At 37.5% G+C, this 26710-nt stretch overlaps 2 protein-coding genes across 4 annotated transcripts; one reads left to right on the top strand and one right to left on the bottom strand.

The window, feature by feature from the left end:
* Nucleotides 1-354: 354 nt before the first annotated feature.
* Nucleotides 355-22875, bottom strand: LOC108562060 (filamin-A). Of its 3 annotated transcripts, XM_017920248.1 has the most exons (24): nt 22709-22875; nt 19825-20302; nt 15936-16080; nt 15741-15870; nt 15476-15681; nt 15397-15411; nt 14859-15238; nt 13645-14797; nt 13347-13588; nt 12671-13237; nt 11566-12518; nt 11344-11511; nt 11156-11286; nt 10963-11098; nt 5854-6007; nt 3208-4020; nt 2978-3150; nt 2642-2915; nt 2268-2507; nt 1647-1840; nt 1363-1588; nt 1093-1308; nt 824-1030; nt 355-767 (listed from the first exon to the last, which is right to left on the bottom strand). In XM_017920248.1, the coding sequence occupies exons 2-24, from the start codon at nt 20198-20200 to the stop codon at nt 583-585; spliced, it is 7284 nt and encodes a 2427-aa protein (XP_017775737.1). In that variant the 5' UTR covers nt 20201-20302; nt 22709-22875; the 3' UTR covers nt 355-582. The 3 variants fall into 3 exon arrangements, with proteins under 3 accessions (XP_017775737.1, XP_017775738.1, XP_017775739.1); XM_017920249.1 differs by lacking the exon at nt 15397-15411; XM_017920250.1 differs by lacking the exon at nt 12671-13237 and having other exon boundaries at nt 22709-22812.
* LOC108562061 (acylcarnitine hydrolase) lies at nt 1961-26608 on the top strand. The gene is made up of 8 exons (XM_017920251.1): nt 1961-2198; nt 24148-24540; nt 24594-24812; nt 24869-25390; nt 25446-25608; nt 25659-26109; nt 26161-26366; nt 26452-26608. The coding sequence occupies exons 2-8, from the start codon at nt 24427-24429 to the stop codon at nt 26589-26591; spliced, it is 1815 nt and encodes a 604-aa protein (XP_017775740.1). The 5' UTR covers nt 1961-2198; nt 24148-24426; the 3' UTR covers nt 26592-26608.
* Nucleotides 26609-26710: the final 102 nt, after the last annotated feature.

The raw sequence follows: 26710 nt of genomic DNA, 5'->3' as shown, positions 1-26710 counted from the left end.
GTTTGATATACTATTAATTGTTAAGTAATCCATGAAATATTATCCTATTGAAGTTCATGCTGAAAATTCAAGTAAGTAATTTTAAAGTGGGAATGGGTTTGAAAATAAAATATAGAAATTATTTTTAATATTATAAACATATAATTTTAAACATATAATTTGAATGAAATAAAGCAAATATAAAAAGAAAATAACATATATATTATATATACTTATGAATAGACTTGTTTTGCTTTTCTTTTTCTGTTTGCAGTAAATATATAATTTTAAACACAAAAATAAACGTAAAGAGAATAAAAACCAAATAATTTAAATTATATAATTTTATATATATATAATGGGGGCAAATGTGGGTGATTATCCGATTAATATGATTTCTCCATGTCATGTTAAGCATTGTACTTTTGAGTTCCAGAAACATGTCTTTATAAACATCATTTCGGTATTCATATTTACAATTTATTTGGCGGGGAAATCATTCCATCGAATAATAATAATGAAGCCGAAAATAGGAGAAAACAAAAAAAAAGGCTAGTGAGAATCTTAAAATACTAGAAAATAAAAAAAATAGTAGTTGAGAATTTAAACTTCCACTTTGAAGGGTGATCCAGGGATATGATCATCGCCCCATTTGACGATGACAATATAGTCTCCTCTATCTCTGACCAAATAGTTCACGTTGTATTGATTGCGACCGGTGTGCTTAATGAAGACTTCTTCGCATGGTCCCTTAGGTCCATGTACTCCCACAAACAATATGTTGGATCCTAAGAGGAAAATAAATTAATCCATTTGCATTTCGTGATAGTATTTAGATACTTACCAGCATCATTGGCGGCTACAGTAAATTGATTTTGTTTACCCAAGTAGGCCTTCTTCAAGCCCATACCCTTCGATGAGACTTTAGATGCATCGCTCTTGAATTGTGGTAGTTTTGGTCCTGGTTGAATTGCCTGTCCAACTTTAGCAACAGTTTCAACGACGACCGAAGAAGTTTCCTGTGCACCAATATCAACGTGAGCAGCTTCTCCTGTTAAATATAAAACAAATGAATAAGTTTTGCAGAAAACGCGTTGCAATTCAAAATATTACCAGCGCTGTGCACTTTGAAAGGCGAGCCAACGATGTGATTGTTGTTGTATTTAATGCTGACATAGTAGTCGCCAGGAGCGAGTGGCGTGTAGCGCACCTTGTAACCCTCCTCGACTTCGGTACAATCCATAGATACCTTGCTTGGACCATCGATGGTAACAGCTAAAGTTCCAGCTCCAGCATTTACGGTATCAATGATGAAATCAGTTTTCGCACCTGCACAAAATTTTAAATAAATTTAAAATATTCAAAGGTAATTTCAGTACATACCAGTTTTGATGTCTCTAAGTCCGTTACCGGCGGCGTGAACAGCAGCTGGATCGGCGGTGTCTTTTCCAACCCTGATGCTGAATGGAGATCCAGGGATATGAACTCCGTTGAATTTCGCGTGGATCTTATGAATGCCATTTTCTCTTGGCATGAAACGCACGGAATACTCTTCAAGATCTATTAATTGGATGAAACAATCTTCCTCGTGTCCAGATGGGCCTATGATCTATCAGAGGGAAGGTATGTGTTAAATAGGAACAAGCTAAAATTAAGAATTAGCTTACCTTAGCGTCGAGGTCTCCCTTAGCTCCGTTTTTGCGAACGATAAATTGCGATGGTTTGTCAGCTTGTACACTACCTTCTGGGAATTGGGCAACTTCCAGGAGGTGAGCGTCACCGACGGCTGGCGAGATGTATACTTTGAATGGCGAGTCAGGCACATGTTCGTCGTTGAATTTCAGGCCGATACGGTATTCACCTTAGATAAGAGAAGAATGATTATTTGCGAATATTCAGAATGGATGGTGCGTTTTTTGTTACTAGAGTCAGCTGAATCTAGCGAGATCTGCTGGCTGGCTTTGAACATGCTAATATCTACTGAAGGAGGAAATTTATACCATGAATCAGAGATCCGCGGTGTAAATTTAGCATGCTCACCTTGAGGCACATTTTTAAATTTTTGTCATAACTGTTTTGAAGTGGTCAGGATTTGAAGTGGCGCTGGCCCGCGGCCAAACGAAGCTTCTCATCGCGAAGTGTTAATAAGACCCAATTTACGTGCAACATATTTTCGAGCTGAATTGATACCAAATATTTTCTGCATCCACAAATATCAGGTAAACCTTTTTGCCAGCCAACGAGCCAACCAGCAGATCTAATTATATTTTAATCGGAGCGCCACTTACCAGGCTCGGAGACTTTATAAGAAACGTCGCAGGAGCCATCTTTGCGGTCGCTGAAGTTAATTTCGGCCTTGCTGGGTCCTTCTACGGAGATGGCCAATTCACCTGTACCAGCTTCACGGGTCCATACATTGAATTCATTGATCTCTCCTTGCTCTCCTCTCTCCAAACCTGCACCACCAGCTTTCACCAAATGCGCACCGTGATCCCTCAATGGCCCAACGGTAAATTGGAATGGAGATCCTGTTATTATTTAAGAAAAGTATATGTTAAATGTAGTCTAAATATTAATGGCAAGAACTTATAACTTTGGTGATTGTTGGTGCCATATAAAACTCTATACCAATCGCCAAATAAAATAGAAATTAATAAATTACCAGGGATGTGGATTTCCTTGTATTTAACAGAAACGGTGTGGACTCCCAATTCCTTGGGTACAAAGTGAACGGCATATAAGCCATCTTGCACTTCGTTGATTACAGCGTCTTCAGTAACTCCTCCGGGAGATGTTACAGTAGCGCTCAAATCCAAAGATGTGATTCCAGGCATCTTGAAAGTGAGTTTACATTGACTTCCAACTTCGGTGATTGGTACAGCTTCGCGCTGCCTTTGAATCTTTTCTCTTTGACGATTGGTGCCTTCGCCGCTGACCTTTTTTTTAAGAAAGAAAAAATTAATATATGTAAAGTTTATTTAAAAACCTCTTGTATTACTTTAACAGTAAATGGAGATCCATCTACGTGATGATCCGCGAATTTAAGATTGACGATGTAGTAACCTGGTTCGGTGGGTTTGTAGGAGATGTTCAATGTACCATCTTCCTTGTCGGTGCATTGAATTTCAGCCTTGGAGGGTCCTTCGATGGAGAGTGACAAACCTCCAAAACCTAAATATACATATGTAATAATCGATGTAATTATATATTTGATTCTATATATCTAACCTGCGTTCCTTGTGTCTACGGTAAAGGTATTCTCTACGTGGGTCTTGCCTTCTTTGAGAGCAGCTCCGGACACTACAACCTTCTTAGCATCGCCAACTTCTCGTTCGCAGACATTGATTTTGAATGGAGAGTTAGTAATGTGCTTTCCTAGTTTCTTCACAGATACTACGTGCTCTCCGATTTCTCTTGGTGTAAACGAGATACCAATGTTACCAGTCGGTAAGCGCTTCAAGAAACAAGGCTCTTCTAAGCCGCTTGGTGCTTGGATGGAAGCGTTAAGAGAACGAATATCAGCGTCGGAGATTTTTCCAGGCAATGAGACTTCGCTGCAGGAGCCGACGGAAATTTGATTTCTCTTCCTTCCTTCTCCGGTGATCTTAGCATTGAATGGTGAACCCTTGATGTGCTTATCGCCAAAGCGGACAGAGATCTTGTATTCACCAGGAGCAGTTGGGAGGTATGAAACAGAGACGGTACCGTCCTTGTTATCATGGCAAGAAATCTCGGCTTTGCTAGGTCCCTCGACGGCCATGGACAGACCACCAGCACCAGCGCCTTTGGTGGAAATGGTGAAATTGCTGGGTTCTCCTGTAACGCCGTGAGTAAGTCCTGGCCCATAAGCGGTCACGTAACCAGAGCTGATGGAGTCAACGTGGAACTTGAAGGGCGATCCTTGGACATGCTCGCCATTGTACTTGACTGCAAGCTCGTGGAGGCCTTCTTCGCGTGGATCATATTTAATGCTCACCGTGCCATCGTGATTGTCTTCAATCAAAGGCTTATCAATGTTTCCGCTCGGCATTTTGATGTCGGCTGTGGGAAGAGAACAATTGAAATGGATTAGTTCAAAACTAATTTGAATCTACCTTTATGAGTATGGATGTAATATGAGGAGAGAAAAGATATCGGAGCGAAGTCGACACCGAATCCTTTTCCGCCGATTGGTACTGAAGGAACGTTAATATAAACTACTGGAGATCCTTTGCCGTCGTACTCAGAATGAGTTATGCACTTGTACTTATCCCAGTAATAGGTGGAGGTATCTAACCAAGTGGTCTTAGGCGGTTCAGGCGTCTTTAGCCAAGAAAACATTTTCTATTAGTGAAGCATATCTTTCTTCATGGATTGAATAAAGATTAAGTTCGATGAAGCAAAAATATTGAAAAATATCAGGGTAAAAGTAAAGTATTAACTTGAGCTTAGAAAGATATGCTTTGACGGTGGTTGCAGAGGTACTGAGCGCATAGAGGAGGAGTCGCGCGTGAGGATATCTTCAAGAGACTGACGTGGATTTACACGGATTTTGGAGGAGCGAAAAAAAATGTGTGTACGGCGAATATGGCGACAGCTGCAGCTAAGAAATATGTAAAGTAGGTAATATTTGACATCTAAAAATATCAGGGATATGTTTTTCGTATAAAAATTTCGTTACGCCGCAATTCGGATTTTTTATTGGACTTGAATGAACCGCCCCCGCGATGGCGCCGTCCTGGACTCCGTATTCCAAAGAGGAGGAGGAGTAGGAGGAGGAGGCAAAGACAGCTCTACCACATAAATAACCATTTTTTTTTGTGCTGTTCCATCATGCTCCAAATATTTACACCGAGAATGTATCTTTCGGCGGAACTTTCGATTCCTGAATTCGAACACTCTCCATAAGACATATCCAAGCAGAAATAGCTGGGCGTATTGGATGGCTAGTACCAGTAATTTTAGATATGCCCGTAAATTATACGGGACTTAAGCTCTTCTTCATAAACATCACGGAAAGTGCAAGGCGAACGGACTCTAGATGCGATGACTACAAACAATTTTAATTGGACGAGGAAAAAATGTAAACGTCTAAACGATCCAAAACAAACAAGCGCTGTGGACAATCCATCAACACAAATACTAAAGTCGTTGTACTTTTTGTTATCATCACCCACCAATTGACTGTTGATATTTCTAAGAATATATTCCACTTAAAGTACAACTGCTTATTATTACTACACAATTCTCTAAAGTGCTTTGGTTTCTATTGAACTTTAAAAAACAAACAGTATATTTTTAAGTATTTTAGTTTCCTTTTGTATTATTATTATTACCAAATATCTCAAAGCTTCCTAAAGTTAAGCAACATGTGTTTTAGGTACTATGTGAATGGATGATCAGTATAATAAGCCAAATAGTAAATTAAGACAATCATCAAAATCTATAATACAATATAAAATTGTTTACGTTAGAGAATATTTTCTTGTTGGTTATATAAATAAACACTGCTCATAAAGTATGAAGCAAATCTGAAAATATATTGCTTACTCTCATATCTATTACTTTTTTTGTCACTTCGATGTTGTTTTTCTTTTTTCGCGCAAAATGTGTCAGGGCTCAGGTATTTCTAAGACTCTCTGCAAAAACAACATTCGAAGTAGATTTCTCAACTGAGGATGCCGTTCCAAATCTATGATGCGTTCGGAGGCATGTAAATAAAAAAATGTAAACAAAGTTGTAAAATAAAAATGTGCGCGGGTGGAAAATGAGGAGTACCGTGCACATAATTGATGGTTTCCATTGATATTTTTAACCGTTCATATAAACATGTTTCTTTCGGCCGTCGTCCTTCGCTATACGAAAAAGTATAGTGATTGTGACAAATAGACTTACCAACTACTAAACCTCCAGTGGTAGGTAATGGGATGTTGTCTAAATGGACAGAGCGATATGCCTGCTTGGTGGTAGAAGATTGGGTAGTCGACGATGTTGTGGTTGTTTTCTTAATGCAGTCGGTCTGCTCAGTAGTTTTGGTAGTTTCTTCAGCCTGAAATCAGAGAACATCATTGTACATGGTGCATATGCAAATTACGCAACAAAGTAATTAATTTAAGCGGTATTCCGTAGTTCTTTACATTTGCAATCCTGGCAGGCTCTACCAAAATAGTAGCACCCTAGTAGTGTCCAAGCTTGAGCAATACTCAACAGGTGCAACGCGACGACGCCTTCCAAGACAGCCGCCTGTTCCGCAGAAATGAATACTCAAGCATACCTAATAAATGCCATCAATTAAAACCGAAACGATTTACGCCAAACTTTCTGCCAAAACGATCGGCTTTCGCTCGATCTTAATAGCTCATTAATATGCTCAATTTGCTCTCACCTTTCAGCAAAGGCCAAACACCAATTTACGATCTTTCAGAACATCTAAAAATAGTGTCTGCAGCTATACCTTTACCGAGTGTCCACCCAACGTCACTCTTCATGGGGGGACACTGATAGAAGCACACCTCTGAAAATCGGGCTTTTGTTGACGCAATTTGCATTTATTCTTAAACTCACAGGTCCGCCTCCGGTCTTAATGCCAACAAACGTGTTTATTTCTTTTGATTAACACAAATAATGCATTGTTGCAAATATTATGGCACTGAAAACCGACAAATCGTAAATATTGCTTTTGGCTCTTTGCACACATAAATACATAAATTCATACATATTCAAAAAATATTTATAAAATAATTTCATTTTCATTCTTGTAACTTTCATGTGATATATTTGATTAAACTATTTCTTATTAAATAATAAATATCAATTTTTCTTAAAAACTAATACAATTATTGTTCTTGAGAAATTACTCTTTCCTTCACGAAATATAATATTAAAATGAAACTAAATATTCCTCTTCGCTTATTTTTTTTATTGGCATCGACAACATTTACTTTATTTGTTAAAATTTGTTTAATTGAAATTAAATATTAATCTTTGATATATTTTTAATTCAATTTACAAATTTCTTGGTTCATGGATTAAATTAAAAATATCTAATTTTATTAAATGGATGTAACTTATATAGAAATAATATGAATTGCTTTTATATATTGAATAACAATGATGGAATAATACCTAATACTGATTCATATACAATGGTAGAAATATATTTGTTGATCATTCCAAAAAAGAACGAGATATATTTCGAAAATTATGAAAAATTGTGAATTATATGAATTACTTGTAGCTTAAATAAAAGTAAATCTGAATTTCATATTATTTTAAGCTATTAAAGAAAATTTATAATAAAAGTTAGTTTATATAAAATAGTTTTAAATTGAAAAAAAGCTGGAATCGAAAAAATAAAGCGAGTTAAAATGTCGGGCCAGTGTATGATCTGTATTTCCAAAAATCGTAACAGCAAATCGAATTTGTTAGCGAATTTGAAGTCACGCACTTGCTTTGCAGGACATACCTATTCAACTGTGATTAACAAACTATTCTTTTTTTTCGTGCGACAGCACCGGTTAAGAGCCGAAAGACTAACTGAAAGACAATCGAATTTAATACTCTTTGCAAACAGAGCGTCCCTCCCGCCTCCTCCCGATTTGCTGAGTGGGTGCCCCTAACTACAAAGCGGAAAAGCGTCGCGACGTCACTCGATCAGTCCGGATATTTCGGGTTTCCATCAAGAAATCGACGCGGCCGCCTCCGCAGAATGCCAAAAGCAATCCAATAAAAAATTACGAAATAATTGCATGTCTGATTATGCACGCACATGCAAGGGGTTTATAATTAGATGTGCAATGTTTGTAATTAATATCGAAGAAGAGGGAAACGTTTCGGGGGCGGTCACGTATTCCGTCTGGTCCGAGGTGGGAGTCCTCCCAGTCCAGATTCACAAAATTAGATCTTCTATAACTGTCTCTTTCTTTGAGAATTTATATTAAAATATCATCTGCCACGGACCGTGGCAAGAGATTACGATCGCAGACCTAATCGAAAGAACCAGAAAGACCACTCGAGGATCGTAGAACCAATTAACACCTGGGCATCTAAATTTAATGATCTCATGTAATTTTAGTTGTCGAGAGAGAAGAACATACTTTTATGTATATGTGTGCATACTAAAAAGTTAGCGAAGACTTTTTGGTACGCAATCCACGACAGGTGCAACCACGATATCTCGTAATTGTTTTGCCAATTTTTTTCTCGGACCATACCATACATATATTTTTTTCATTATTTTAAAAATACTCGAAATTGTGTAATAACTCGTGGTCATGTCTTCTTCGAATGTGTGTTTTTTTGGACTCTGTAATGCGATATATCGATTGATCCAAATAGAAAGAAAAGAAAAAACAAACAAAACACGATTCAAATGCAAGGTAGATGCCAAGGTTTCACAAAATATAATAAACAAAGCACTTTTCAAACAACTTCTAAAATTGTAACTTTAAATTTCTTATAGCATATATCAATTAATCCAAGTAATAAAATGCAAAACTTGGAAACAAAATATTATTATTATATATTTTCAAAACAAATTTATAATATGTTTTTATTGTAATCTTCTAAACTGTCAACAGGTGATTAATTTAATTTAGCTTCGCGCGTTGGAATAAAAGGATTACTTAATTTCATTCATTTGTTTGTTTTCGCTTATAATGAACGTGTTTTGACAACAATAAATCAACGGTTTAGCCCGTTTCCATTGTGTCTGAGGATTTTATAGTTGCGTATAAATTCATGGCAATTTATTAAGTGGTTATTCGGTGTTATGCGAACGCCTGCACTTTAGCTGGTGCCGGTTAAATTTAGACCCGGTGTAAAAATACCGAAAAAGTAGAAGCACATTAATACTCCAATTACGAAAGTAATCTCAACAAGGTTTTTTTTACCAATTCGAATTCACTTTATATTGCGCGATACTTGTTATGATATGTGTGATTCTCGAGAAATATCATCAAATCTACGACTCTGAAAGTATATGCATATAAAATTATATAGTATTCTTAGTTATAATAATATATAAAATAATTTAAAAAAATAGTTAAGAAATTTTGATATTTTCTTTGATATTCGCAAATAAGAATCCGAGATGGATGGAGACGAAAGCTGTATTAATAAACTAAGCGGGCCACATGTTTCCCAGAATTTATATTCCACGGGGGCGCATAATAAAAGAATATTTATATATGTGGTCTTTTTTGATTTCGCATTTATTCTCCTCTCTTTCCGGAACATATGTATTTTAGTGATCTTCTATATTTAATCTGTCCTAAATATCGATCACATCCGCCAAATTCCAGAGCAATTTCATGAAGACCAGCACTGGTAGCTGCGTTGGATGTACGTAAGAAGTGCTGTCCACCTGCCGCTAGCATATCTTGATGCTTCTGCACCATACGCAAGGTCCCCAATTTAAAGTCAACGATCTCCAAAGCACTTATAAAATGAGACTGTACTACTATTTAGATACAAGATTGTAACTGAATGTTTGTATTCCAATACGATATTACCTACCTCTCGTGGAAAAAAAATTATGTAACATAAGAAGTTTAAAGTGGTTATGATATATTATGATAACTTTGAAAACGTTTAAGTGGCAGATAACAGAAATTTTGTCACTTGACATATTACTACAATACAACACAAGATACATTTAGACAGTAATTCTATGTAGAGTTTTATGTAATAGGACAAGTAAAACTATGCTTGAACATAAAGTAGTCCTGACAATGTATCAGTTAGTTGTACACAAAAATAGTAGAAGAAGGCTTAAGTGGTAACTAACAATTCGTTTTTGTTGTATTGAAGTGATAGTGACGATTGCTGAAGTGGAAGTGAAATGTGTGATGAGAGGCATTCAGATGGGTCAGATCTTTTCGAGATGTCGCAATCATGAAATGCGGTCCGTGGACGTGTGTTTACTTTGGAAAATGATATTCGTCCGCGTGACACATATATGTTTATGATAAATTTCTTTTTTTTTTTGCATTTTATTGCCCGACGTCTAAATATAAAATCCCTCTGGCACATTTCAAACCCAAATCCACGTCCGCTTCTCGGATTCGCTCTCCCATCCTGAATTATCAATCACATGCCCATCCGGAGGATACCGAAAATATCGCGTGATTCACGAGCTGTGACATGCGAATATTTCCATGCGGAGCAGCAAAACAAACATTTACGAACTTCGCGATACTACAATGAGGAAGAATAATAAACACGTTCGAAAGTTATTGATTCGTAAATATTTACTTTACGCGTCTAAGCTGCAACTCCTTCCGAAAGAGAAGTCGCAATAAATCTTGAGTTATTTTAGATATTGCTCTTCGGAGAGAGAGAGAGAAATGTTCAAATCTACATCCACACGATATTATCGAAATCTGATGATATTGCTTTCAGCAAATTCCAACAATCTGCGTATTTCCAATAATTCCTGTTATATTCAAAGCCTTAAAAACATGTTCCACTATTTTCTAATACGTCTTTAGAATGTTTTCTTCACTTGTAGTTAAATTTAGTTCCGAGCATTTTGGCATCCGCTTATACACATTTTCGTGTAAAATCTGTTTTCACGACGTTTCCAATATGCTCGCATCGTTAATAAAATTTAATTAATATACACGCTTTTTGCAAAGCGACTTTTATAAAAATAAACATCGAGATTTCTTTCTAGCATTTCCAGATGTTTCTTTGTCTTGATTTTTCGTACGATTATTACTATTTTTATAGAACTTGGCAAGCGCCTTCTGTCTTACTGAAGAAGGCATTGTGGATAATAGTTTCAAATGTTGATTAACAAAGGTAGATTATGAGGAGAAAACGACCTTTGTAAATCGTCCGGAAAGTTATTTACTAATAAACTTGTTGGCACTTTTCGATTGGACGATTACTTTAATTTGGCTGGCGTTTGAAGTTTACACGTGTTACGTTATCGACTCTTGGCATGATCAGGTCCATTGAATATATTCGATATTAATGAAATATTATTTTTGGCAGACTCACCGTGAATGTGTAGAAGCCACCGGGAACAGTCTGACCGCCGAATTTCAAATTGATTGTGTATTCTCCAGCGTCCTGAACGTTGTACAAGATGGTAAAGGTTCCATCACCATTGTCGAATATATTGATGTCCAAATCACTAAATTTAGAAAAGACCAGTTAACACCATATACAATTACAAATCAGTATTTCTAACCTTCCGGAAGTTGAGCGGATTTTGCACGTAACTGCACCTATACCCGCATTTTCCGTGTTTACTGTGATACGGTATTCCTCTCCGCTGCTCAAATTCCTCTGCACTCCCTCGGTGATCTTACATTTTTCAGCCTAAGAAAAAAAATACAAATTCATTCATGATTTCAATATTCATTTCATAATACTCACATCTCCAGTTGCGTAAGCTTGAAGAATATAAGGTGTTCCAGGGACTTCTTGTCCAGCATATTGCACTTCGACCTTGTATCGTCCACAATCGTCTGGAACGAAGGTTGCGTTGTATGTTCCATCACCGTTGTCGGTTAATTTTAATGGTCTGACGCTTCCATCTGGTCCCTAGAGAATTTGAAAATGTAATGAAGAACTACTTATCGTATAACAATAACTCACTTTAACAGTAACATCCAAGTCACCATATCCAGCCTCATTTGTATCGATTTTAAAGGTAGCTGGCAAAGATGCAGGGAAGCTCTCGCTTGCGCTGACTTTAATTTTGTCTGGCTCTGCGTAAGGACGAACCTTCATGTTGAATGGGCTGTTTGGAATATCCTTGTTGTTGTAAGTAATCTGGGCTTGAAGCTTAGCTCCATCGCCTGGTGGAATGTAGCTAACTCTGTAAGTGCCGTCTCCGTTGTCAATAACTTCTGGTTTCTTAGGAAGCGGACCTTGGTCAGAGATTATGTTAACGGCTAATGGAGCGCGCAGAGTCTTCGAAGCGTCAATAGTGAATTCAGTTGGTACACCGGCACGGCATTTCGATGGTTCTAGACCTGGTCCGTAGGCTTTCACCAAACTGGCGTCGATGCTCTTCTCGACCATAACTTTAAACGGTGATCCAGGAATATGCTGTTCAGCAAACTTAATGGTCACGTCATATTCACCTTCCTCAGAAGGAATGTATTTTACGGAGCAAGAACCGTCACGGTTATCTTTGCATGTCATCTTTGCTTCGGATGGTCCTTCGATGGCAAGGCCTAAACCTCCAGTACCAGCTCCCTTTGTCTCAACGGTGAATTCGTTCGCCTTATTTACGAAGCCTTGTTTCAATCCGGGCCCGTAAGCTCTGACCTTTTTGGCATCACATCCTCGTCTCACATTTACTACGAACGGTGATCCTGGCACTGGCATGTTGTCATAGAAGATGTCAATAGTATGTCTGCCTTCTTCGAAAGGAGTGTAGCTAACTTTGTATGTTCCATCCAGTTGTGGTGTAACCTTCTTCTTGGTTTGTGCTCCCGAAGGGCTTGTGATGGTGCAAGTTACTTTACCATCATCAGTTTCACCAGGTCTCCCCAAAGCCCTAGTGTCGACAAGAAAATCAGTCGGAGAATCGGCAAAAACACCTGTGGAAATGAAACACGTATAAGAATTCATTGTAAATTATTGGTATTATAAACACCATGCGATTAAGTAAAGCGCTGCAGTTATCAATGTTCTGTAAAAATATAGTTTGATGGCCAAATGCGAACAACACAAAACAACACACACATTTTACCATGTAATTGAACTCCGCAACCAGAAACTTTTATTTTATGCATATCAATTTCTGGTACAATTATAGCTTGATAAGGACTACCCGGTATATGGCATTCATTAAATGTTATATTTATTCCATAATCTCCAATTTCTGTTGGTAGATACGCAACTGAGCAAGTGCCATCGCCATTGTCTCGACAATTGATTGCAGCTTCGCAGGGGCCTTCCACGGTAACACCAAGACCACCCTGGCCGGCACCACGTGTATCGATCATGAATTCGGCTGGCTTATTCACAACTCCTCTATGGAGACCTGGCCCAGACGCTTTTACCTTCAAAGGGTCGCTTCCTGTTAGACATGTAATCTTATAAGGTCTCTGCGAGATCGGCTCTCCGCCGAAAGAAATGCCCAATAAGTACTCTCCTAATTGAGTAGGTGTAAAGTTCACCAGGTAACCCTCGTGTGTTGGAATTACATGCGCCTTCACTTTACTGCCTGATGGAGTAGTGATAGATATGGAAAATTCCGCTTTACCAGCACCTTGCGTGATGACTCTAAACTGTTGTAAGCTGTTCACCGGGGCCGCTAAATATATGAAAATTTGGTGTGAAGATTTGGGGCGATACATGACAAAACACACTCTGACTGGATGATTGATAGATAACTTTTTAAGGGATTTTTAAACAATACTCACTTGGTTCAAGGCCATCAACTTTGATCTTCGATATGTCGACGTTAGGAACAACTGCGAACTTCACTGGAGTACTTGCTACCTTTTCACCACTGTAGTGGAGGGTCATAGAATGGTTACCAGCAGATGGAGGTTCGTAGTCAACAGTGTATGTACCATCTTCATTATCAGTAAGTTGTACTGGAATTTGTTGTTTGGTATCTTCGTTTATTAGCAAAACTTCGACATCACCTTCACCAGCTTCCCTGAAGTTATGAAGACATGTAAGAATTTTGTTAAATAATAAAAGGGAATGAAATACCTAGCATCGATATTGAAATGAGTCCTTGTGTTTGCTTTGACTCCGTTTTCAAGACCGGGTCCAAAACATTGAACTTTCCCACTATCGACTGGTTCAGTGACATGGACTCTATAAGGCGAATTCTTCGTAGATACTCCGCCGTAGTTTACTTGAACAGTATGTTTGTTTCCACTGATTGGAGTATATACTCCTTCGATAGTTCCATCTGGTTTTTGAATGAGTTGAACGTCCAAGCTGTTTGAATTTCCATCAACAACTTTGACATCGACTGGCGCTGATCCAGCAGCCCTTGGGTCAATAGTAAATTTAGCCGGGACATTCTTTTGAATGCCCTTAGGTTCTATACCAGGTCCATACACTTCTACTTTGTCGGGATAATAATCTGTCATGGGTAATATCTGAGAAATGTAAGGACTTTTTGGAATGTCTTCGTCGTTGCAGAGAATGTGCACTGCATATTCGCCGGGAGCGGTCGGGTAGTATTTAACGTCTGCAGATCCATCTCCGTTGTCGAAGCATTCAATCTTTGCTTGTGACGGCCCTTGGATGCTGAAGCCCAATGCTCCAGTTTCACCGTTAGTTTCAACAACGAATAAGGATGGATAACCGACCACACCGCCGGTCAAACCAGGCCCATAAGCTCTGATCATCGTTTCCTTATAAGGACCTACGTTTACTTCAAAAGGTGACCTATAAATATCCTGACCGGCGAACGTCACCATAACCACATATCTTCCTTCCTTGCTCGGCTGGTAAACGGCGTTGTAATTGTAACCATCTACTTTCTCTATTTTACAAGGCACCTTGACTCCTCCCGGTCCAATAACATTAACATCGATTTGTCCTTCTCCAGCGCCTTCTGTGTTAATTTTGAAATCGGCATCATCTCCGACACGGACCCCCTTCGCCTGCAGTCCTCTACCGCTGGCCTTAACTTTCTTGGCATTTGAGACCGGCGTCACTCTCACTCCGAAGGGACTATTTGGAATGCTTCTTCCGGCGAAGAAAATGTTCACGGAATGTAAGCCGATCGTAGACGCCAGATACTCACACCTCCAAACATCAGGTGACGTTTGGCGGACTTTCACAGGAATCGCATCGTTTTTACCATTGGGATCCAAGATCACCACCTCTGGGACTCCTTTACCAGCATCTAAAGGAGATAATACAAATTAATTTAATGTCTATTTAAAAGTAACCACAAGTCAACAAACCTTTAGTGAAGATATCGAAATATGTGCCTCTTGCTACGAAAACACCATCCGCCAGCAGACCAGGTCCGGATGCTGTGACCTTAGTCGAGTCTCCTGCATGACCTTCTACTTGGACATAGTAAGGGCTCTTAACGACCTCACGACCGGCGAATTTAACAGTGATCTTGTGTTTTCCTTCTGCGGATGGAGTGTAAGCCACGGAATAGGTCAAATTCCTGTCGTTGTTAAATCTGACATCAACAGGTTCAGACTTTCCACTGGGATTCTCGACGGTGACGGTAACTGGGCCGCGACCGGCGGAGAAGGTTTCTACAGTGAAATTAGCCGGAGCTCCGACAACCGGTCCAGTTGGTTCGATTCCTGGACCGTAAACTCTGACTCTAAAACATGCAAAGAGGAATGTAAGAAAAAGCATTTGCTTGCTAAAACGCGTATCGAGTTGTAATTAGTGCACATGCAAAAATAAACAACGGATTATTGTTAAAAAAAAAGGACAAAAATAAAACAATACAACAGTCGTCCAAAAACCCGGACTTACCGAGGCGGAGGTATACTAAACGTGAAAAAAGAATCTGAATGAAATCCGTTCAAAATATGTTATGAACAATTATAGTTACCTATTTGGGTTAGTCTTCGGCCTGATGGGCGCTCCCTGCTTCAATTTGGCATTGGGATATTGGGAGAGGTAAGTCATCATACTCTGCTCATCGATGTTAGGGTTGACGATCTCCTCGGGTTTGATGAGCTGCGGTACGTTGAGCCAGTCATCGGCCAACCCCATAGCTTCAGACGCATTCTGCACAGAATCTTTAGGATCCCAATCCTATATAGAAAATTGCTATTAGTAATGGGGAACAACATATTGGAATGCAATCGAATCACCTCCCAGTCTGGACACAAGCCTGGTGCGACAGCGTCGACCAAAGCACCGACGGCTTTACCGCTATTCCAGTCTGTTGTGAAATTGTTAATTGGCAGCTCCGGAACCTTGCTTTGGATCCAGTTCATTAGTCTGAAAGAAAGAAGAGGCCGAATGCAAATGTCTGAATCGAGCATAAACACAATGGACAATGGTACCTTTGTTTGGGTGTAGGGCCAGAGCCACCGTTGCTCATTTCGTCTTCGCCCTCCCATATGGGCAGAGATATGGAGTAATGCAGGATCAACGTCCATATTAAACCTAATATCAGCTTCAATTTACAATCGACGATATGTGTGGAATCTGCGAAACAAAATACAATAAATCGTTAATTACAGTGGCCTCACGCTCTCTCGGCATTGAACGCTATGATGTAATCTTTCCATGCTAATGGATCGTCCCGAAATTCGATTTTATTATTGTAACTTTGAAACGACCTGAGTCTCTATTTGTTTCTTAAATTTTAATTGGTAATGATTTAGGAATCCAGTTTTGTTTCCTTGGCGATTACCTCATTGCACTATTAAAGTCTTATATGGTACGGACTAGGTTTGTTTCTTTTTCATGTTATTTTTATTAGTTGTTATAAGCTCATTGTTATTCGCTCATTGCCTTGTAATACTTTCGATCGATACTAACTACTTAACAGAGCACATTCGGAACGACGAGATGTACTGCATATATGTATCTCTAACCAGATTTTGCATTCCTCCGCACAAGAGAGCCTAATGAAATCTCGTCTCGTCGTAAATAGCAATTATTTGCTGCGACGTCAAGTCTCGTTCGGTTCACCAGAGGGATGACCATGAGACGATGAGGCATAAGATGTATTCAGTAGGGTTGGGCTTTGGGCCCAACGAACGAGTCCATCCGTCTACATTCTTAATAAACATAAACCGAGAGATTAGAAAGTAAGCAAACGTAAATACTCATTTATGTAGTACGTGTTTCTCTCTTTCTTAACCGTATGACCAAGAGATAAATTCCACCGACTTCCTCTTCTGATACCGCAACTTCGTTGTCGTTACAGTTAAACCCCGAATCGCGATTACGCTTTTCGCGTTCTCGCGGAAATAGAAAAAAAGCAACGATTATTTTTTTTTGATCCGTTGGAAACCAAGAAGACTCGTGCAAAGAGAAGAGTAGTATAAATTTAAATACATTCGAACGGCGCGGGTTATGCCAGGCTATCGACCTATGTCCTTCCTTAAAAATAAGTCTATAAAATACCCAAAACGCTGTATTTCTTTTTGTTTACAATATTCTCCTTATCTGTGACTAATATTGTATTTCGTTTATAAAATGGATAAAGCCAAAATATTCGTATTTATAGAAGCCAAACCAAGTTTGTTATCGCGATATGAAACGGCGTTGGTACTTAGCTTTCTAATCTTGAAACAGAAAGATATCAGTCAAAAATGCAGCGGAACGATATCATCATCAATGAATAAACAGAACAATTCCCGTTAAATTAACGAAAATACCAAATGCTGTGCAAGTTGCATACCGAAATTACATAAACTTGAATATGTACACAATATTGTTTCTGCAATTTGACTGAAAACTAATTAAGAAGTAAATTTGTTTATTTCGGGCAGCTTAATCATCTTCATGCGAAGAGAGCTTAACGAATTCACTTCCTTGAACTGAAGACAATTATTTCTTATATATCTCTGTACAAACGACAGATGACAAATGTCGTTTACGGTTTCTTTTTTAACTTACGTATCGTAATTATTAAAACTTTCCACCATTTAATATGTCGAATCGTTTACAGTTTTATTTTTAACTCAATTTCACAGAAATCTAGTTCACAACTTAATCGACATTTTCATTTGACAATAAATCCGATTGAGGTTTTCCAACTGATATTTTTTGTTTTCTCTTTATTGATTTATAGAGTGGTAAATGCGCAATTTATGTTGATTTCTAGAGGAAATACGATAATTACATCTTCCGTTTTATTAAAGGTAGTCATTTGATACCGAAATTTATTTCCAATTGAAAATTTAATGTATGCATGGTTATCGGATTTCAGTGTTTATGATGTAAATCAAAGTGATTTATAGCAAAAAATATCATGGACGGTTGCCAGAAGCTTTGGCGCAATTAAAATTATGATCAATCACAATTTTTATTAAGCATTAACTGCAACGTTAATTACATTTGTTTACAAAATCAATTATTGTAAATTATCACATTTGTTTGAATTTCATAAATATAGATAGAAATTTTAAATTAATTTAACAATGTTACTTTTTAAAGCAATTATTATATTTGTAAATTTTAAACAATTGAAACTTTATATTACTTAGAAAATATGAGTGAGTTTATATTTATTATGTACATATTTTTAAATTTAAAATGTTGTTTTTATTTGTTAAATATTGACGTCAGTAAGGAAATTCCAATGTTTAACTAGAAATTAGATTAGAATCGTGCAATGTATACACGGTGACAGAGATAACTCAAAGATTTTTCGACTTTCTTGTCGATTCATGCCTACATGAATCAAATATGAGTTCTTGGAAACTTCGTTTGAAGATGACTCAATTGAAATTGTCGGTATCGTCTTAGGATTATGTTGTAACCTCTTCGAACGGCCGTGAACAAAATAAAATATGATCCTCACAACGAGTTCCTGGACGACCGCGATTTGGGTTACCAAAGCGAAAGTAAATGTTGTTCGACGTGATTATCATAATGTGCCATACATATATAATAATTTAAATACGAAACAAACAAAAAAAATATATATATTTATATACAGAACAACGAATGCGCAAAAGATAGCGTTGTATTGAGGCCGAATAATTATTTATTGTTGTAGTTTTATCGTCGCTTCCAGTCGCAATCTAATTACATGTTAAATTGGGCGAAGAAACAAGACGTATGAAACTGGAGGAACAAGCCAACCTTGCGCGTTACGCAACCGTCCGTTTAAATGGAAACAAACCGTTCCCTCTTCTTATTCTTTTGCTGCCGTTGTTGCTTGTTTTCTGCATTATGGAAATGAAGAGCTGACGCCCAAAACGGATGTTTCGTTATGCTTTCCGCCATCGCGAATGCACTTCATACGATGACATCATTGCTCGCTCAGCGCTTTAATTGATTAATTGATGCTGTCGCCAATTAGAAGATGGAACAGACAACTCCGACAACTCCGAGCGACAAATGTCACGGCTGAAGCCTTTCCTTCCAAGGTGCTCTCCGATCAACATTGATTGGCCTGGATACCACGTATCAATCAAATCATTCGCCGCAGCATATTTTCTTGTTGTTTTTTTTTTAAATTGTCGTTTTCCGCGAACTCAGCAATTTCGGTCGGTCGTTACCGGTTCATTATAAAAGACATCAGCAAATTCCTCTTCTTTCGGTCAATTCCGAGGTGATGTCATGCCTCTTCGGCGTGATGTCATCGTCTCGTTATCACCGGACCAGAGGAATGCCACGGGACCCGTGGAAGAGCCGTTCCTACATTTCAAGCGTTGCGTAAACTCCGATAAACGCTTATCGCAGGAAGCTATACCAATACCAATAATAATAACAGAGGGAAAATATATATATATATAGAAAAAAACAACGACTTCGTAACGTATCGTTGGATAAAGAGCAAACAGCTTCGTCGGAATTTCTTTTTATTTGTGTTTTTTTTTCTTCTGTAGCCGTATGGGGGTGATGTAATATACGCGGCGCGGCGAAGAAGTTAAACTGGTTGGGCACCAGAAAAAGAAAAACGCTCAAGAAGAAAAAAAAACTACATTTGGATGTTTTCAACCTTGAACTTCCTTGCACCGCGGAGCGGCGAATTCGAGTTTTATACTTAACTCTCTACACTTTGTACGAAACGAAAGCGCACAGGAAGAAAATACGATTTAAGTAGTATTCAAAAGTACTTATCGTTCGTAAAAAAGCAGAAATGAATTTGTTAAAAAAATCGTATCCAATATATTTTCGATTTGTCGAAAGGTCGATTTGTTTATTGTTAGTTGAGCAACGTATGTAAACGGTGATAAGTTTGATGTTTCGGTTGCGTTTTGGGCTTACCTATGTTTACGATGCGTATGCCTTCGTCTTCCTGGAGGAACTTTAGGGCGACGGAGACGTTCTCGAGCTGCTGGGACCTGAAGGCCGGCCTCTTGTTGTACTTAGGCAGTCGACGGCCGGACAGCACCTCGACGAGGGTGATAAGGCGAAGGCCATCGCTGAGGTCGGTCTCCAGGTTCAGGATCTGCTTCTGGACAGTCTTCAGGTGCTCGTTTGCCCATCTCGTGAACGTATTCTGTTGTATTTTCTTCCATTGTGCGTCTTCGGCTAGCTCGCGCTCGGTCGCAGCCATGTCGTTGTCGACATCGACCTCGTTATAATCTCTCATATCGTTGCCGAGACTTTCAGAGGCTGACGGTTCCCCCTTCTCATTCATTTTACCTTTGCCGATACCGCAACTACGCGATCTGACCACCAGAACTGAGCACCTTCTCTTCGGCCCGTACGAACGTTATCCTTCTAACCCTTTTGAAACTACCTACAACAATTAACAAAATTAATATATAACTAAACTCTTTATATACAAGAACATCCACCCCCACCGCAGGAAACTACCCCAAAATTATCTACTAATTATCAAACTATCTATAGACTAATAGCATTCTACCTGCGGACACACCCTTTCCGTTTAGCAAAAATATTTCTAGTATTAGCGTCATTAATTTTATATTTAAATCACATTTAAGTTCACAATATTTACAAAATTAATTGCAAATATTTTAAATACATTTGTTTTTTTTTTTCAATATTTTAATTATAAATTAAATGAATATTTACAAATTTACATTGTAACGCCTACATAATATACAACATTTGATAACACAAATCAAAATGAAAAGTAATCTCATTAACGCGAATTCTCATTGGTACAATAAAATCATTAGTAAACAATCCAAATAGGACGTGTTTTTAACTCCATTTTTAGAATGAATAATCGGTAAATATAGATGTAATCGTCATTATTTTTTTTCTATTTTTTTTTAATGATGCATCGATGAAATTACGCGGTTATAGAATGATTATTCACTGAGACCTATCTCAATCTTTCTCTCCGCAAAATTTATCATTTTAAGTTATTTTTTATCCCATTATAAATATCATCTAGTATTGATAAAATGCTGTAATTAAAAACATACATATCTCTATAATCAACGATTATTATTTTGTATTTTCTTATGTTATTAATTCAAGTGTTTAAACTCAGTTAAAGATTATAAATGAAACGTTTATAGCTCTGTTACTATTTGTTTTAATACAAGTAAGAGCAGATATGCTTTTAATAACTTCGTATCAGAAAATTTTCCTTTAATAAATGAATGATTTATTGCGCTTAGAATTGTTTCCATTTTACTCGCAGAGAAAAAAAAAATTGCTTACAAAATAATGTTTAAAAATAGTTAGTTTGAAATTATATTTCAAAAGTTGTTTTCTTGGTGCGAATGTAATTTCGGAATTGGTTTCTGATTGGAATGCGAGTGCAGCAATTAAGGCGTATAAACTCGGTGGAATAAAGGAACGTAAAATAAATATTTTATTTAAATTTGATCGAAGATATACAGAGCGATGCTAAAATTGTTCCAGTGACTCAGTCATAATTTCTGCACGATCTTCACTTTTTTATTTTTTTCCTTCCAGAGCAATCCTTAATGGAATTCATCATCACAGATGATTCAATTAACGCCTTCAATTAAACGTTGAAGACAAACAAATTCATCATCGCTTTAAAATAATAACTCGATGATTTTGTTTTCTTTCGTAATACCAATATGTTATTAGCGTTGACGTGATTTTATGAGGTTACAAGGAAAATGTGCCTTATCAACATTAAGGAATAAAAAAAAGGATTATTTGTTGATTATCCGCTTAGTCACTTTAAATGTAAGTTCCATGTAATTTTAACGGTTTAATCTTATCGTCGTCGCATTTTTTTCTTCCACAGTCACGGATTTAAAGTATTGATTATTAATTGCATTCTAGAGTGGTTTTATACGATAGAAAATATTTATGGTACAATTAATTTATACAATTTTAATTAATAAATCAACATTCTGATATTAAAATTTTTGAAATACATAATTTGAATATATAAACTGTTATAAAGTATACAGATTTTGAATCCGTAATTGGGATACAAATTAATTCAAATAAATTATTATTCTAGTATTAAATAAAATAATCAAACAAATTTTATTTCTTAAATTGGAAATAGAATGTCTTAATTTGAAGTAAAATATTGAATCAGTTGTTCTGTGTATGCAATACATTTAGGATTTCGTTCAGAACCATAATTAAATGTAAATATTGTTCAATTTCAAACTCCATCCATAATTAACGTTGTATAGGCAACCAGACTCTCTCAAGTTCAAATGCCTTAAGAGTTTTGTGCAGGAAAATTACCAATTGTTTTGATATCCAGTGACCTTAATCTTGTATAAGTTGGTTTGTGGCAGGATGTTGTGGTTCCTTGATAAGGCGCCAACCTCCTGTGGGTTTCGCCGCACGTATGGGAATCGTAAACGGCATGCAAATGCTCCATTAATATTCCGGGAAAAGGCTCTCACATCCTTTGGCCTTCGGAAGGACGCGCATCTTTGTGCGATAGCATTGTGCATTGTATTTTCTTATGGATTTAGGAATTAAAATTGAGCAAAATAATATCAATCACATGCTCAGGCGGTGAATCCGAAAATGTGTACTAAAAATTCTCAGGTGATTCAGAATGTGTAAAAGAGACCGAGTGCGTGCGAAGGATTCGTCGAAATTACACTTAAATATAGACTGTCTGTGGCGGTATTCCTTTTATTTTTGATTGGTCGGAGATGAGGTTTAGTAGAAGAGGAGTCCTGGTGACAGGTCGAATAGCAACATTGTTTTTAGGACGTACCTTTCGAGAATGTTCCGAACCTGCTGGAATGATGGTCTCCTCAGGCGCGCATCCTTCGCGTGGGTATCCTCCGCAGAGACGATGGTGATGGCCGGTCGCAGGACAGCAGTAACAATAATGGTAATTTTATCGGGAGAGTGGAACGACGACGACTCTGCGAGAGAAACGCTCTCTGAAAACTTGTTAGTCTAAAGATATATAGTAGGTATCTAACTAATAATAGCATAAGACACTATGAGTTTAGATCTTTATAAACCCCACTTTCGTTCAAAAACGTACTACAAGCATATGCATGTGTACGCGAAAGCCAACCACACGCGTCCACTCTCGCTCGCACCAGCACATGCCCTACCAAAAAATTCCAACAACATTGAACATCCCCCCAGAATACCAAAACAGTAGTACACTCATCAAGTAAACAGCCTATACACAAACAACCTCAGCCAGAGGTTTCTTCACTTTTATACACAGTTTTTATACTGTCTGTAACAACCCTATCTGACTTTTTCCTCTTCCAAAATCATTTCATAATTAGCATCAAGAACCTAAGAACACTACGCTCATTCATAGCTAAATATCTCAAGAGCCTTTCCGTTTTTTATTATTATATAAACAAAACAAAACTTATTCTTTACTAATACAAATTTAGTATACTTTCAATAAATGAAATTCAAATTAAAAAGTTTTACATAACTTAATTTAACAATATTAAAATGTTAAACCATATCTAAAAAGAATGATGAAAAGGCGTTGAATCAGATGTAGGTCAATTTTAAACAAAAAAAAATAGTGTTAAGTAGATGATCAATTACGACATCCAAACAGATGTGATTCAATTGTTTTTGTTTTGTTTTGCGTTTGCTAGTGTCATTTGGATTTAGGTGTCACAGTTTCCGTTTCGGAGGAACAAAAGATTAATTATTTATTTGGCAACAAAAAAAAAACGTAAAATAATAAGCAACAAATGAAGGAAATATAGGATAGACTATAGATTGATGAGTCAATCGCATCTGGCGGTTAATGCAAAGTAATATAATTAACTTAACCGTGAGGTATCGAATCCAGAATGTTCCTGATTGGAATTAGAGGTTGATTCACTGGCCTTTCAGATTGCGCCAAAAATGCAGAGCAGGCTTTCGGGCGAGGCGTATTATTATTATTGCGTTTCGATTATATTTGGCGAAGCGACGAAAGTTTCCAAGTGCTAAAGAGCGGCCGTCTCGTTCATGTCCCATATTCTGTAATGCAAGAGAACAGCAAGCACGATTGGAAATGTAGCCATATAAGATAAAAAAATATGTGCAATAATGTTATCCGTGCCAGAGACCGTGTCACCATATAAGGAGTAACTCGTTTCATTACGCGTTGCCTCCTTTTTTTTTCTCTTCTCTTGTATTTATATATATATGTATATACAAATACGTGTCTATCTTATTTAGCTCGCAGCGGATTCCATATGGCCGAAACCGAAGGGGCAAATGGGATTTCTCTGGGGGAAACACGGTTCCATGGCGTAGACACGAATGTAGGTGTCTGCGCAAATGGACAGGATGTAGAACAATGCTCGACCAACGACCGGAAATCCATATACATGGACACATACAAACACCTGATCCATTTGATTTGGATATAGTATGTACGAAATTATTATTTCAATTGCGCAGCATCACAGAACAACGCGCTACGAAAAAACCAACAATATCCGTCACGAATAACAAATGATTTTCCACGTTATTTACGTCTTCCTTACCCTCGCCGTTTCCTCCCTCAGATCACAGTCCGGTAGAGATCGAAGACCTTCCATCAGCATCCCTCAAGGAAGCGTTGTTGGGGTAAGTTCTATTCAACAAAATCTTAACAGATTAATGACTATGTAACTTTGTAGACAAAACTGTACGGTGATTCAGGAAAAGTATCTTTTGCTTATTATGGAATTCCTTACGCTACTCCACCTATTGGCCCTTTGCGCTTCCAGCCTCCTCAAAAGCACAGAGGTTGGAACGGCACCTTGCAAGCCTACCAATACGCTCCGAGGTGTCCGCAGTTGTCTTCCATGGATAACTACAATGAAGACTGCCTATACCTAAACGTGTGGATTCCTGAAGTTACCTTATTCATAGTACCAAACCAATTTTCTATTAATAAGAGACTCAATTTCAGAATGCCCAAAGGTACGGTTCGGTTCCAGTGTTGATTATTTTTGAAGGATTTGAGTACGCGAAGAGCAACAAAATTCCCATTCCTGGACAGAATCTGGCCATGGAGGGTATTGTAGTGGTAACGGTGAATTACCGTTTAAACGTATTCGGGTTTATATGCATTGGAACAGCGGACCTTCGCGGGAACCTTGGCCTGATGGATCAGTATCTAGCCATGGTTTGGGTAAAAGAGAATATACCGCATTTCGGTGGAGATTCGGATAAAGTAACGCTTTTCGGACATTTGTCCGGTGGTGCTAGCGTGGTCTATCATATGATATCACCTAGGACTTCGGGACTCTTTCAAAAAGCTATTTTATCGTCGGGAAGCGTTTTATCACCCTGGCACGCGCCTACTACAAACTTCCATGCATCGCAGAAAGTAATAAAAAATTTAGGTTGCGATAGCTACACCGAACTTCTACAATGTTTGAGAACTAAATCTACTCAAGATATATTGAAAGCTTATGAGGAATATATAGAGGTAATTGATAGATAAATATTATAAATATACTTTGAATAATTTTAAAAATATTTAGTCGGGATATGCTCCGGAATCGTTTATGCCCGTGGTTGATACCTTTCTTCCGGCATCCGATCAATACTTACCTATAGAGCCATCTCGCGCATTTAAAGAAGGAACTTACATACAAGTTCCTCTCTTAACAGGAATATCGAAACCAGTTGCAGATCCTCAATTTAGTAAGTAATTGAATCGACTTTCTAATTTCATTTAATTCGCGTCAATCTAGGCCAGTGGATGGAGCTGGCGAGCCAAGGGTCTATGAACTTGCAGCAGTTCATGGAACAACTAAAGATACCGGAGATACTCCGACGTTATCAATTTATAAACAAAGAAGAAATTGCTGAGCTTCTGAAGTGGCGTTACGTGATGCCTGCACAACAGGATGCTCGTTCTCTGTTGGAACAACTGAAAACTTTGGATTTCGAGGCCAAGATACAGGGACCAGAGATTTCACAGCTTAAGGAATTATCAGAAACTTATAGTCAACCAATTTATGCTTACTTTATAGATGAAGTTGGATTTGTATTGAATGCAACAGATTCATCTTTTACGACGGATCTTCTTCTCCTCTTTGGGCCGTTTCTCCTCAATCAATTAGGAAGGAGAAGATTCACTTCGAACGAAACTAAATTCAGTACGCATTTAAAGCAACTGTGGACTAATTTTATCATATTCGGGTAAAATCATATATGAAAATAATTAATTTATACCTATTATTGGACTTGTAGTAATCCAACTCCAAATAATCATAAAATATGGAGAACGTATAGCCATAACGATTATTACGTGGAGGAGTTCAATGAATTTTTAAATAAATGGACAAACAATAGCATTGAAAAATATAGGAAAATATCGTTTTGGACTGAGCTTCTACCAAAAATGAAGATGCTTTCAGATTTGAATTCGAAACCAAAAGAATTCCATTATAGTCCAGGTGAGTTATATGATCTATTACATTTATAATATAAATATTATAAAAATAGATGTATTAAATATATATTGCAATCTCATATTTTCAGATCCTGCAGCTGGTTTTAAACATGCCATGTATACGTTAGTGGGATTAGTAATTGCTCTGTTAGCACTCCTGTTGATATGCATTGTCCTTTTAAAAAAGAGAAACAGACAAAATGAAAGGCATTTGCATATGGGCTACTAGGATAGTGTTATTTTTGTATCACGTAATTGTTCTATAAATAAATTTTAAATATTTAAACTGAAAATACTGTTTTGTATATATGCAACTTCTTTTTCACACATTTTGGCGCCAAAATAATA

Source organism: Nicrophorus vespilloides, unplaced genomic scaffold (assembly GCF_001412225.1).
Source record: "Nicrophorus vespilloides isolate i.1.1-1 unplaced genomic scaffold, Nicve_v1.0, whole genome shotgun sequence".
In the NCBI taxonomy this organism is placed as follows: domain Eukaryota; kingdom Metazoa; phylum Arthropoda; class Insecta; order Coleoptera; family Silphidae; genus Nicrophorus; species Nicrophorus vespilloides.
Note: the sequence above shows the minus strand (reverse complement) of the source record. Positions and strands in the feature narration are given on the sequence as shown.